We start from the raw sequence: 13,339 nt of genomic DNA, 5'->3' as shown, positions 1-13,339 counted from the left end.
TTGTCTCCGTGCTCTTTCGGTTTACAAAATCATTGTATTCACAGTGCAAGCACAAGTGCTCTTAACTGATACGTTTGTTTCTGAGGCCAGTGAGAGTATTCGCTCCTCACTGAGGAACAGTGTGGCAGTGTGTGCTAGGTAACCCTAGCAAAGAACTTTGGTTTTAAAAAAATAAAGATTACAAACACACGTCTACATAAATGTAGAAACAAACTGAATTCCCATCGTAAACAGTGGTCTAATTTGAGTGTAGTATGATCACTCCTTCATAAATATTTGACCTGGTATTACTTGTTTATCAGCTGCAAAGGAGCTGTGAGACGTACTTGGCTTATTGTTCCTGTGACCACGTGACACTAGTGCCATCTAACGCATGCTCAGTGTAGGTGGCACAGATAGAGGAAACATTAACACAATATTCATCGTTCACTGTATGTTTTTTTATCCCAGTGCTGGTATTTTATCGCGCATGTGCGCTATGATAATGTAAAAGCAACAAACGCATTGAGGATCTTTCTTCAATCACCCCGGCGCTTGGAGAGGGCTGCGGTGGGCTTGTGTTAGTTTTGCGCACCGATGTGTTTCAGAGCTCTGCGGAAACATCATCTGCACTTCTTGTAGACTGTAGTAGTAGTTAGAGTAGGACTGGAGTAGTTAGAGTAGACTGGAGTAGGACCGGAGTAGTTGGAGTAGGACTGGAGTAGTTAGGGTCTTGCTTGGGTTGAAAGAAATACAGCGGGGCTCAAGACATACTAGTTCTTCCATCGCGTAAGACTTTTAAATATGTCTACAAATAAAGTCAAGAAAGTAAAAATGGCCACCAAATCCTGTCCAGAATGTGACCAACAGGTGAGATTTTAAAATTATCTGAATATAACGAATGTTTAGAGGAACTTGTGAATACTGAAGTTAATAAATTGTGCTTCATTAGACTGGGTCGTGTGGGCTTGCGAAGTTCATCGGTAAATGTTTGTAACATTGCTGGTTTCCAGGATGTAACCTACTGTTTGATAATAAATATTCATCCATTATGTCAGGCATCGAGATCTTTAGGCTATGTCGGCCTTCAGTGTTATTGGATGGGTTTCATTTACAGTCGGTCTGTGTATAAGCCATTTGCTCACGTTATGGGTTGGTTCTGTACTGCAAATATCAAATATTTTAAGGATTTGTGCAGATTGTTGGCGAAATACAACTTGATAGCAGACATGTAGCCTTTTGAAAACTGCTTTATATCTTCAGCTTTTTCGGCGTAATTCTGCTCGACTGTACTATTATCGACTGTACTATTATCGACTGTACTATTCGATGAAGGACCACAGGACGGTTTGTCATTTTCAAGTCATTTTATAACCATTTCTCATTGTAAACGATGGTAATATTTCGCCCACGTAAGATCAGGTTTGTTTCCTGTGAATCCAGTCTAGGGTTATTTTGCGCTATAATATGAAAACACTGCTAACGTGTACTTTGTAGTTTCTGTTCGCGAAGGACACATTATTGGATTTACAGCACGCAACGCGGATATCGTGTTCTCACTGTTTACTGAGACTCTGTATAGTTTTCATTTCCAGTGTTAACGCAACATAATTTCACTAACCGTAAACGCTAAAGGCGCAATATTGTACACGTGTGCTAGAAGTTTTAAGACGTTGCTTTTTCAGTGACGTGCGCTGCATCTGAGCGTCTTCTAACCCTCATTCCTATCTCTCTCTCCTTTAATCAGATCTGAATGTGTTATAACCCTCACTCCTCCTGTGTCTATCTCCTTTATCCAGATCTGAACGGGTTATAACCCTCATTCCTGTGTGTCTCTCCTTTAATCAGATCCCCGTGGCTTGCAAGTCCTGTCCTTGTGGTTATGTCTTCATCAGCCGAAAGCTTCTGAATGCGAAGCTGAATGAGAGATCTGCTGTAATAGGTAAAGGACATGTCCACGTTAGGAAGGCCAATGATCTGACAGATGCAAATGGCGAGACTATGTCTGCCATTTTGTTTTAGTATTTTTGGGCTGTTCTAAAAATGTTGTAGAACTTTGACCACATCACAGTAACCACATTCAGCAGTTTTACTTTGAAATGTAGACCTACAGTGAAATCTACAGTGAAAAAACAGAAATGTCAAAAGAACAATTGTGTGAGCTGAAATGGTTAACTTACTCTGAATTGTAATTACACAGATGAAGGTGAATGTCCTTGAAACACCTCTAGGGTGTTTAAGTCTTATAAGTGCACATTTTAAGAACTATTGTACTTTGCGATTCAAGCGTTAATTTAATAAATGTGGTTCTGTCCCACCATATTAGTTCTCCATTTCAGCGAGCATGGCCACAGTTGGGTAGAAGCACTCTCCATCAGATGCAGAGTTTCAGGTAGTGACGTCTGTGCAGTGGTGTGTACTGTGTAGGGAAATCAAGTCAGCAGGATAACGGACGCTCAGTGTACCGAGAGTTAGCAGAGCAGCAGTAGCTAAATCTCCTGTTTGCTTGAGTGAGAAGCTTTGCATGGACTGGGGGATGGGTTTACTAATCCCTGTCTGAAAAGCTTACTCCTGTACCATTCCTGCTGCCATATCGGATACCATTTAATGTTTGGAAGCCTCATCAACTTAAGAACAAGGTGATCTTAAATTTGTCTTTATTACGTGGTTGCTTGAGTGAGAATAACATTTGGTTTTGTTTAGCAGACTTGTAAGAGGCTTGATTTGAGATGGGCATGCTTTAAGTGCAATTCAATATACCCTTCGATGTGTATGTTATGAGATATGTGTGTCATGAGGGTAACCTACTTTTGAATGAGTGTGTTGATCTGAGTGAGATTACAGAGTAGGTGTGTGGGAACCCTGAGAGAATGTTACAGTGACAGATTCTCTTCCTATGTATCTTCAGTAAGGGCTGTTGCACTGAACAGCGAGTCCGTTTTTATACAGTATATTTTTGCAGTGTTCAGTTTGCTCTGACAGCATATTTTTGGTATTGTATCATTTATCTCCTGGCTGTGCTGCTTGGCTCCGAGTTATGACTGGAATGCTTAACACAGACACTCTTTGTGTGGGTGCTGTAAATCTGCTAAACTACATAATAAATTATCTAATTTATGACTGGTATTGAAGTCCATAAAGCTCCTCTCAAAAACAGTTGTGCTCATTAATAAACAAGATTGTGGTTCACACATTTGTGATTGGGTGAACTTGCTTATTGCTCTAGATTATTTGTTTGTTTATTTATTTATTTGGAAACTAAGTGATTCATGTAGACTTTGCCCTTTTAAATAATGTTTACTACCTCTTCTCCAAGCGAATGGACTTTTTCTTATGAGGTCATTGCTCACACAGCTAAGAATAATGTAACGGGGTTTTGAAATAGGTCAGGCTTGTATCTAGGCTGTCCAGTCCAGGTTCTGGAGGGTAGGCTAAAGAATATATAGGATATATATATATTTAGTTCAAACCTTTATTTATCTGTAACAGTACACAATTACATGAAGAATTAAGAGAGCAGTATAAAATTTGGTGAGGTCTCCGCCCAATTAAGCATTCCTGAACTAATGTGCTATCCTAATGAACCACAAAATAATGAGGGGGAGGGATCAGAGGGGGGGGGGGTGTAGAGGGGAGGAGCTGTGGGGAGGGGAGGAGGGCAGAATCACAAAAAGGGGAAAACATCTTGTAGTATGACTAGAAAATATGGACCTAATCAGATGTGATGTGCACAAATTAGTTCTTGCTTACCGAGGGAGTAAAGTTTAAGGTGGAGGTGTGTAAAGGTGTTGTACTTGTTATGGTGGACGTGCTTTGAGGTGGTTTTTTTTTTTTTTTTTTGGTAGCAAATATTTCATCAGACTGGGGCAAAACTTGACAAAATGTAGTGGTGTGTTTTAAAACCTGCTGCTCTGACGAGCTGCAGTCTCATGGGATAATGCTTTCTGCTCAGGAGTCTAAGCCCAGGCGCTGAGCTGCCGATGTCTGTCCCGGTGAAGGCTCAGTGCGAGGATGAAGTGCACCTTTAAATATCCTCGCTCCAAGCACTGCAGCTCTTCTGCAGTAGTGAGGAGTCTCAGTCCTGATGAGAACACTCTTTAGATATGTGTGTGTGCACAGTAGACTAGGAGAAGGCTAGCTGATGTTCTCTTAAACACTGTCATATTCCATTTTAGTGTAATATTTGCACTTTCATTGCAGATGTCTCATTCAAGCTTATTTACCTTTAGACAAACTGGATGCAAAAAGAAGACGAACAGAGAGAATACGAAGGGAGAAAATCAACTTGACGTCAACCAATGATATGGAGAATAGGAGGCGGTCCCGCTCCAACAGCCAATCAGACCCCATCCGGAGAGGGCGGGGCAGACCAAAAACTGTTGGACTGAAGAAGCAAGAGGAGGAGAAAGGTGAATGTCATACTGGTGTGGACGGACGTGTCTGTCATATAAAAATTATAGGGTTAGGGTAATATATGTGTATAGATATAATATGCACACAATTACAAAAGTGTCTCTTCAAAGATGTGATAGGTCCTTGACATTTTCAGTGGAAAGATTACTAACCAGTTTAATTCTTTTCTTTATAGAGCTTAAGGAAACATATTTGTACTGTGAATGTTTGCACAGATATTTTCAGGGCCATAGTTTCATTATGGCTGTCTTTGCAGCCATTTTAATACTGAATCTTTCATTACTTCCATCAGTGAGCCTTCTCTAGAGACGATGCCTTCTCTAGAGATGACTCCTTCTTTCAGAAGCTGTTCACATTGCAGTCATTCTTCCCTTTCTGAATCATTCATGCAGAGTCTATTGTTTTCCACATCTAATTTCTCTAAAATGACTCGACTGTGCTGTTATGGGGCCTCTGCTCTAGGGAGTGGGTTACGAATCTCTAGAGCAGCGTTTCTCAACTGGGGTGCCGTCTGTCTTCATCGGGGGTGCCGTCAAAATATTCTGATGTGAAATAAAAAACTATAGTTTTAAAAATTGAAGTTATTATACGCTTTAAAAATCATTAAAGTTTGCCACCCCCCCCCCCCCCCCCCCCCCCCCATTATAAACTGGGGTGCCTTAAAATTTTGCATGCATATAAAGGGTGCCACAACTGAAAAAAGGTTGAGAAACACTGCTCTAGATGATGGAGATTCAAAGAGGTTTTCTAATTTCACACTCGGGACTATTGACTTTGAACTCACGCCCCCTGCTTTTTGGGCTGTATCCTTATTAAATTCTTCACTGCAGTCCAGCTGCCACAGGGCAACACAGAGTTACTCTGCTCACTCCCAACTACAGCGCTACCTACACGGTTCTCCACACACTCCACCTACAGAGGCCTTTTTCATTTCAATTTTTTTTTTTGGCAGATGTTTGTGTGTGTGGCTGTTTGTGGTTTTGAGGTTTTAAATTCTTCCTCATTCCTTGTTTTCCTGATTATTGTTTGTTTCTTCCAGAAAAACAGGAAAAGGAGGTTGATATTTATGCCAGCCTATCAGACGAGAGAGCGTTTGTGTTTTCTGTGGCCTTGGCTGAGATCAACCGAAAGATCCTTGGCCAGAGGCTCATCCTGTAGGGGGCGGGGCCATGAGGACAGGCCAAAATCAAGACCTTTGTGTCAGTGAGAATAAGGGGTGGGATGAAGAGCCTCTCTGACAGGACCACCTGTTGCCCCCTACTGGCAAGTGTTTTGTGGAGTCACACTGCAGGAAATTCACCTCTACTGAGCACATGAAGTTGGGCAGCCCTGACTATTATTGTCAGCAGAACGAGACCTTGACTGTGGACACTGTAGATTTAGCCCCGTCTATTTATCTTCAAATCTGATTTTATGAAATGTTTTTTTTTCTTCGTGTTTTTCACTCTTAACTAAATTGTGATTATTGCAATGAGAAATGTTCTCGTTCACACTCACTTCAGTGACCCAGATGTATACCACAGGAGGATCACATGTGAGACTGGAAGGTCAGGATGCCTGTGGGAACTCCTTAAAGAGGATCGGGTTTAAAAAACTGCAGGACTCTCAAGTGATCTTTAGAATGCTGTCAAGGGTCAGAGGTCAATCATTTCTTAAACGGTACTGAGTCTACCAACCAAGTATCCAGTCCAAGAGTTTCTAGGAACATGGAGTTTGGTTAATGTGAAGGTTTGGATTAAAGCCCTTACATAGCTAAGATGGCTGGTACTGTATCTGTTAGTATAAGCTGGTCTACAACATTGTGGTCTTTATGATTTTATATTAGTTTTACATTTGTGACTTTTTGTTAATGCATCACTGAAAGGGGAGGAGCTTCTGAAAGTAAAGCCTGGTTAGTTCTTATTTATTATGAGTCTGCTGCCCTAATTTAAGTGTATGTACCCTGTTTTTTTTTTATTGGTTTTTGTTTCACAAATTGTAAAAGTATACATGTATTATAATACTGCAGTATATTAAATGATGAACTATTCTGGAAGTTTAGCTCCTGTGTTTTAAAGCAGATGTTATCAACCCACCTTCCCACTCCACCCTCATCTCCACCCTTCTCACATCTCCACCCTTCTCACATCTCCACCCTTCTCACATCTCCACCCTCCACTCCACCCTTCTCACATCTCCACCCTTCTCACATCTCCACCCTCCACTCCACCCTTCTCACATCTCCACCCTCCTCTGTTGAGCTCATGTTTCATTTCTTGCAGGCTTTTAAAGCTGAATCGGGTCCGCTTCCTTTTCTGATTCACTTCTGCAAAAATGTAAATTTTCTGTGAAAACACAAAAGACTGTTATAACTGGAATCTGAACTAACTTCTTGTTATTGCCACTACCTTAATACACACCAGATAAACACTGTCATAGTGACGTACTGAGCATAAAGTTGTCATGTGTTGCATATATTTCTGTTTTTTGTCAAAGTTTTATTGATCACATCACTTTTAAAGAACAGTACGCGTATAGAGTTTGCAGGCAAGCACACTTTAGACAGTTCAGCTGTGAAGTCACCTTTAAGTGAAGGTGGATAAATGTGGACCACTTACAGAACAGCAACATTGTGGTGGGCAGCTGAAATGAAGCTAATGGCATGCTTCATCTGGAATCTAGCTAGGCATTCCAACAAAAAAAAAAAAGTTTAGTTATTTAAAAATGCAAGTGACTCAGACACCTGAATCTCTGAGACAGCTGTTCCTATTTCTACATCTCCATTGCCAAGCAACCACATCTCGACTAGCTCCAGCTTAAGAGGCTCTTACATTAGTCATCAGCTCAGTTGACACCTTAAACCCTAACACTCACCCTAGCCCAAACCCTAACACTCACCCTATCCCTAACAATCACCCTAACCCTACCCCTAACCCTAAGAAAGGTGTGCTAACCTTAACAATCAGGAACATTTAGGAGTTTCAACAATTTCCAAATACCGAACATCTTAAATATATGGTAGTTTGAAATGAAATGAAATGTGCCATATTTTGTCAATTGTGATTTTTTTACACCCCAATCGAAATTTGTCCTCCGCTTTTAACCCATCTGTGCAGTCAGAACACACACACACACTAGTGATTACTAGGGGGCTGTGGATCACACGTGCCCAGAGCGGTGGGCAGCCCTAGCCCGGCGCCCGGGGAGCAGTTGGGGTTAGGTGCCTTGCTCAAGGACACCTCAGTCATGGTAGTTGATATTAAGGTATTTTTTGTGCGCTCTGAAAATGCCACTGTTCTGTTTCTGATCATCAGTGACGCACATCCTGTAACACATTTTTATACAGGCCTTATGCATTGACCCTTAGGGAACTGGCGTGTAGCCCAAGATGAATTTGGACATGCGAAGCAAGCCAGCACTTTGAGCAGTTACATATCTTTTCCACTAGCTGAGTGAGCCCTAGTGTCTTATATTCTAATACAGTAAGGGTAGGAGGGAGAGCAGGAGGCTTTAAAGTGGTATCAGGAATGTAATCATCAGTTACTAACACCATTGTAGCTTAACTGTGAATTGTGTATAATAGGAATAGATAGGATATGCCAGAGACAGAATGCATGTAGTGAGAATGGTTGTTGTTCTGTTTGTGATGAGTTGTGCCTAAGAGAGAGATTCTTAATTTGAATTTGGCTGTTGTCTTAAAAAACAGCAGTTGCTTTGTAAAAAACTTCCTTTGGCCACACCCAGTTGTTCTAACAACCTGGACATTACATTTATATTTATGGCATTTAGCAGATGCTCTTATCCAGAGCGACTTATAAAGTGCTTTGCATCTGATCACACAATTCATCCTAGGTAATAGTATGAATAGGCCAGAATTCAAGACCCCCTTGAGTCAGAGTACTACTAAACTACAGGAGTCAATGTCATTACCTAGTGGACATACCCTTATGTTTCCCCACACTGTGAATTAACGTCTTCTGAAATTATCGGGGGACTCCTAAACTCATCAGGCTCCTGAGGTCTAGGACATGGCTGAAAAATCTCAACCCTGACTGTGAAACATGGTGTTCGTCGACAGGGTTGCAACTACATACTTTCTGAGGTGTATGCAAACATACTATCGGCGCCCCCACACTCCACCCCCACCCCCACCAACTCGGCAAATAATTTTCCGGCATCGATTTGGTGCCCCCTCTAGTGCAGCGCATACGCTGCATACCCCCTTTTTGCACCACTGTTCGTCGAAGGCTGGTGAGGACAGGAGATTTCTTCTGGACTGGTGGTGGGGTGTACTCTGGTTCTTCTGGACTCGTGTTGACGTGTCCTCTGGTCTTTATGGACTGGTGGTGGGGTGTCCCCTGAATGAACAGCAGGCTCTCTCTGGCTCTAGGACCTAATGAGAGAATCAAAAAGACACACAGATTCCAGTTTCCTCCTTGGTTTGAGGAAATGGAGATGCTATATAATGACTCACAGCAGGGCAAAAATGTCCTCCTCTAAGTCCTCTGTATGTTCTGATATAATTATGACTAATGTTTGTTTGTTTGCTCATTGATTTATTTATATTTTTATCCCTGACCCTAATCCTAACACCCTGAAGGGTGATTTCTATATTGTCTGAAATTAGATGCTTTCTTCTATCTTGTGTGATTGTTAAAAATGTCATAATGATGTGATATATATATTTTAAAATGAAAAACATATTCTGTGTGCAGCTGGCTGTAGGCATTTGTTCCATCTCTGCTGAGGTTCATCTGTTCAAATGATCATCTGTTTCTGTATATAGTCTGTATTTCTTTACCACTTCTCAGGTCATCCCGGAAGCAGGATTGTTTTGAAGGAAAGGCCCCTGAATGAGTGGTGTTATAGAGCAGCGTTTCTCAACCAGGGTGCCGTCAAAATATTCTGATGTGAAATAAAAAACTATAGTTTTAAAAATTGAAGTTATTATACGCTTTAAAAATCATTAAAATTTATTTCATATGACCAGATCTCTCAAGTTTGGTGGGCGTGAGCTTTTTTTCAGGCGGGTTGGATGGGAATCTGTCGCGATGGTTAGTGTACCGGCTGTGTGTTGTGTGTGTGTGTGTGTGGTTAGGGAGCGGGCTGGCTAAAGTCTACCAAGCAACAGCGCGATCTATATTCTGATTGGTTCAACCTGTTATAATATACAACCGATGGATTGGCTGAATATGCTGCGGTGTGCGGCGATTATATTATTAATTAATTAATTAATTAATTAATTAATTAATTAAATATAATAATAATAATAATAATATTCAAGCGTGAGAAATTCCATGTGTGGCATAGTTGCAGAGAGTATGTTTTCAGGGTTGCCAACTCTCACGCATTGAGCGTGAGACACACGCATTTGACCGTCTTCACACGCTGTCATGCCACACTTCCGATATCTCACGCCAAAAAAAAAATCTAGTTTATTTACCTCTGATCCATATCTATGATTCAATGAGTTACTAGTTCGCTTTGGCGCCAAACACCGGCGATATAATACTTAATTTGTGTCCATTTTACGTTCGCCACTCCCCCCGTCAACAATTTACACTCGCCACCTCCTCCAGGTTCAAATCTCAATCCAAGCGATCTTCAAAACTTGGCAAGCCTGTGTTTTTAGGGCATTGTAAACTGGGGTGAAACACTGTTATAGAGCACTGTCATCTTAATTCTGTTTATAAAATCATTTCTGATTTGGAATCAACACATTTCTGAATTTTGAATTAACACAAAACTCTGGTAAACGGTCAAAATATTTGCACTGATTTTAAGCACTAGATGGCAGCAAAGTCACATTTCTTATATCTGCGTTTTTTAGGCATTGATATACAGGGGTTGGACAATGAAACTGAAACACCTGGTTTTAGACCACAATAATATATTAGACAAAGTGAAATTTATTTATATAGTGCTTTTTACAACACATGTTGTCACAAAGCAGTTTTACAATCATATGGGTCCAGATCAGCATCAGTTCTGGACTGCTTTGCTTGGGGGGGGGGGGGGCAGTTAAACATAATGAGGGGGCATGTTGATAGTCATGTTTTTGAAGCCAGAAATATATTCAAGGCTTGATTTGTGCATGAATAATGACAGCCAAACTATTGATACTGGCTTAAAGTGATGCATTAGGTAAAGAAATAAAAATGCATGTTTTCGAACTTAAACTTAAAACCCAATGATTAAAAAATACATGTTGATTATGTAAATGGAGAAAAAAGATTATCTAATTGTATTTAATTTCAATATGCCCCCTTAATTAAATTGCCATTACTAATAGAACAACTCTATTTCTTGAAAGGCTTTAATACAAATTTAAGTCAAAGCTGACAAATGTACCTATACAGAGACTGAGAATATTCAAACGTGGAAATAGGAATGAGTGAGAATATTTATATTATTAGGAAATTTAAATATAAAGAAAACTAAAGAATACAAATTCTGTAAAAAAAAAAAAAAAAAAGTGTATAACAATATAACCATACTGGCTGTGATGGCGAAGAATCTTAAACCATGAGTCGCCACAGCTTGCGCGGGGGAAAGAGCAGTCAGCTAAAGCTAGGTTTAAGCCTGGTTAACACATCAAAGCTGTTTCTGACAGCTGACTGGTTTATACTTGACGCGGCGTGAGGGTCTGCGCGGCGAAAATGACGTAATTGCGGTGGCTCTGCCCGTGCGTGAGAGCCTCGCGCGCTGTCGATTCGCGAGGTCGAGCACCTCTCGAATTTTGTAACTTCGTGCGCGCCGCGCCTCAGCACAATGAACAAAGTCATGTTTGCAGGGTTCATACATCTTTACAAGGTGGAATTAAAGCACTTGTACGTCACTTTCAAGGTCTATTTCAATATTTCCCAGCAAGTTAAACGCAATTAAATTAAATATTTATACATATACTCGAAATAATTTGCGTTTCTATCACATTTTCAAAACGCCCAATCTTAACGTCTTCACATTCTCTCATGTTTTGTCCTAGAATTACAAGAGGTTCGTATTTGTTAATGTAATACAAGAGAACTGTTCAGTCAGATAGCTATTTGTTGTGAAATGAAGTAGTTAAAATTTTAGCCTAAGTTCCAGCACTTTTCAAATCTGAAACAAAGCAACATTAAAATTCGTCAGGTAAATGTTACTTTCCTTGTTTTTTCTTTATACTACCACATATTGTTTCGGACAAAACTGCAAAGAATGTGACGCTGCAAGTTTTTAAATGCTTCAGCTGTTCGTGCAGATTTATTAAGAGAACCAAGTTAGCCTAACCACTAACGGCTAATAAAATAATTTAAGCAACACCTAAGAGGTAAGTAACATCAAAGCAATGAAAAACAGTTAAGCAAATATTACCATGTGAAAGTCAGTTTAAATTCAGAAGATTGTTTACCAGTATACCTTTTCACCTTTCGCTCACACTAACAGAACATATACTACGGAACTGAACTGTTTGGGGCAGTCTGCCGATTTTATATGACTCAAAGAGCCAATCAGGAAAAAGCAAGAAAATATCTTCAGGCTGTAATGCAAAATGCATTTTTGTGATTGGTTCAGAGATAATCTTAAAAATAGCTGTTGCTTGCATTGTGCTTGGGGGGGCAAAGACACAATTTGGGGGGGCAATGCCCCCACCAGCCCTGGTCCAGCTCCCTAATGAGCAAGCCAAAGGCGACAGTGGCAAGGAAAAACTCCCCATGAAGGTGGGGATTAGTAAGAAACCTCGGGAGGACCAAGACTCAAAAGGGAACCCATCCTCCATTGGGCGGCCCATAAGCACAAGTCCGTATTTGTGGACAAAAGGTCGTTCTACAATTATAGTTAAGGTTCTTGTTCCTTGGCCAAGTAGTCACAGTCCCTTCAGTGCAGGTGGTGGCCCTCAGGTAGGAGCATCAGCACATCCTCTTGCAGCAATGGCACATCCAACCCTGGCATCAGTACATCCACCAGCAAGTCAGACCATCTCCCAGGTGCTTGTAGGTGCTTGCATGCAATCGTCTTGGGTAGAAGCATGCAAAAAGATAGACAATACAGGTTGAGTGTGTGGACATCAATTTAAACAGCCTTTGATTTAAACATACACAGCTCACGTGCCAGTGATTAGCATGTGGCTCCGGCAGGCTAATCTATAGCAGCATAACTAAAGGGAGAGGTTCAGAGGTGACCACAGTCATGAGGACTCACTGAGACATTGCTTTCCAGTCAAGTCACTGTCACAACTAGAGTGATTCAATGACACAGCTGGATGACAGCATCAACATCTCAGATTACCAGAAATCTCAACGTCTGGGCCCCCCCGAGCCCCACACCTTATAAGGGGAACAATTGCTGAAGGCTTGATTAAATAGGTGAGTCTTAAGTCTAGATTTAAAGATTGGAACTGTGTCAGAATCTTGGAATGGATCTGGAAGGCTATTCCATAATTGAGGGGCTTTAAAGGGGAAAGCTCTGCATCCGGCTGTAGTGTTACAAATCTTTGGAACTAGGAGAAATCCAGAATTTTGGGAGTGCAAAGGGCGAGATGGGTTATAGTAAGCAATGAGTTCACTCAGATATTGTGGGGCAAGACCATTTAATGCCTTATAGGTTAACAGAAGAATTTTAAATTCAATTCAATTTAATCAGAAGCCAGTGTAATGCCAAGAGAGTGGGACTGATATGATCAAAATTTACTCTAGCTGCAGCATTTTGAACAAGTTGTAGCTTCTTAATGGACTGTTTAGAGCTTCCAATTAGAAGACCATTGCAGTAGTACAATCTTGATGAGACAAAAGCATGGACCAGCTTCTCTGCATCAGCTAATGAAAGTAAATGTCTAAGCTTGGCAATATTACGTAAATGGATGTAACATATTGACCAAACGGAGAGGGATCCAACTGTGGAAGTATACAGCTTTTATTTACATAAATCACGTGTACAGAAAATGACAGGTAAAGCACTAGCATCAAGCTTCGTAGCATTAGCATTCTCT

The 13,339-nt window shown here is 40.8% G+C and overlaps 1 protein-coding gene and 1 long non-coding RNA gene across 2 annotated transcripts in view; one reads left to right on the top strand and one right to left on the bottom strand.

Moving 5' to 3' along the window:
* The first annotated feature begins 757 nt into the window (after nucleotides 1-757).
* On the top strand, nucleotides 758-9,377 carry c1h16orf87 (chromosome 1 C16orf87 homolog). Its single transcript, XM_077001121.1, has 4 exons — nucleotides 758-849; nucleotides 1,828-1,921; nucleotides 4,209-4,388; nucleotides 5,432-9,377. Exons 1-4 carry the CDS (start codon nucleotides 784-786, stop codon nucleotides 5,548-5,550), a joined length of 459 nt encoding a protein of 152 aa, XP_076857236.1. The 5' UTR covers nucleotides 758-783; the 3' UTR covers nucleotides 5,551-9,377.
* Nucleotides 9,378-10,482: 1,105 nt separating this feature from the next.
* The window catches only part of LOC143526090 (uncharacterized), a 28,221-nt gene continuing 25,364 nt past the window's right edge, over nucleotides 10,483-13,339 (bottom strand). Inside the window, exon 3 of the long non-coding RNA XR_013133816.1 lies at nucleotides 10,483-12,366. This is a non-coding gene — a long non-coding RNA (uncharacterized LOC143526090). The remainder of the gene's footprint in view (nucleotides 12,367-13,339) is intronic.

The sequence above is a fragment of the Brachyhypopomus gauderio genome, chromosome 1, assembly GCF_052324685.1.
Source record: "Brachyhypopomus gauderio isolate BG-103 chromosome 1, BGAUD_0.2, whole genome shotgun sequence".
Classification (NCBI taxonomy): domain Eukaryota; kingdom Metazoa; phylum Chordata; class Actinopteri; order Gymnotiformes; family Hypopomidae; genus Brachyhypopomus; species Brachyhypopomus gauderio.
Note: the sequence above shows the minus strand (reverse complement) of the source record. Positions and strands in the feature narration are given on the sequence as shown.

Bases quoted from the DNA above. Each gene is read 5' to 3' on its own strand.
- c1h16orf87 (XM_077001121.1), top strand. From the start codon at position 784: ATGTCTACAAATAAAGTCAAGAAAGTAAAAATGGCCACCAAATCCTGT. The intron at 850-1,827 runs GTGAGATTTTAA...TCCTTTAATCAG, and splicing joins GTCCAGAATGTGACCAACAG to ATCCCCGTGGCTTGCAAGTC. The intron at 4,389-5,431 runs GTGAATGTCATA...TGTTTCTTCCAG, and splicing joins GAAGCAAGAGGAGGAGAAAG to AAAAACAGGAAAAGGAGGTT.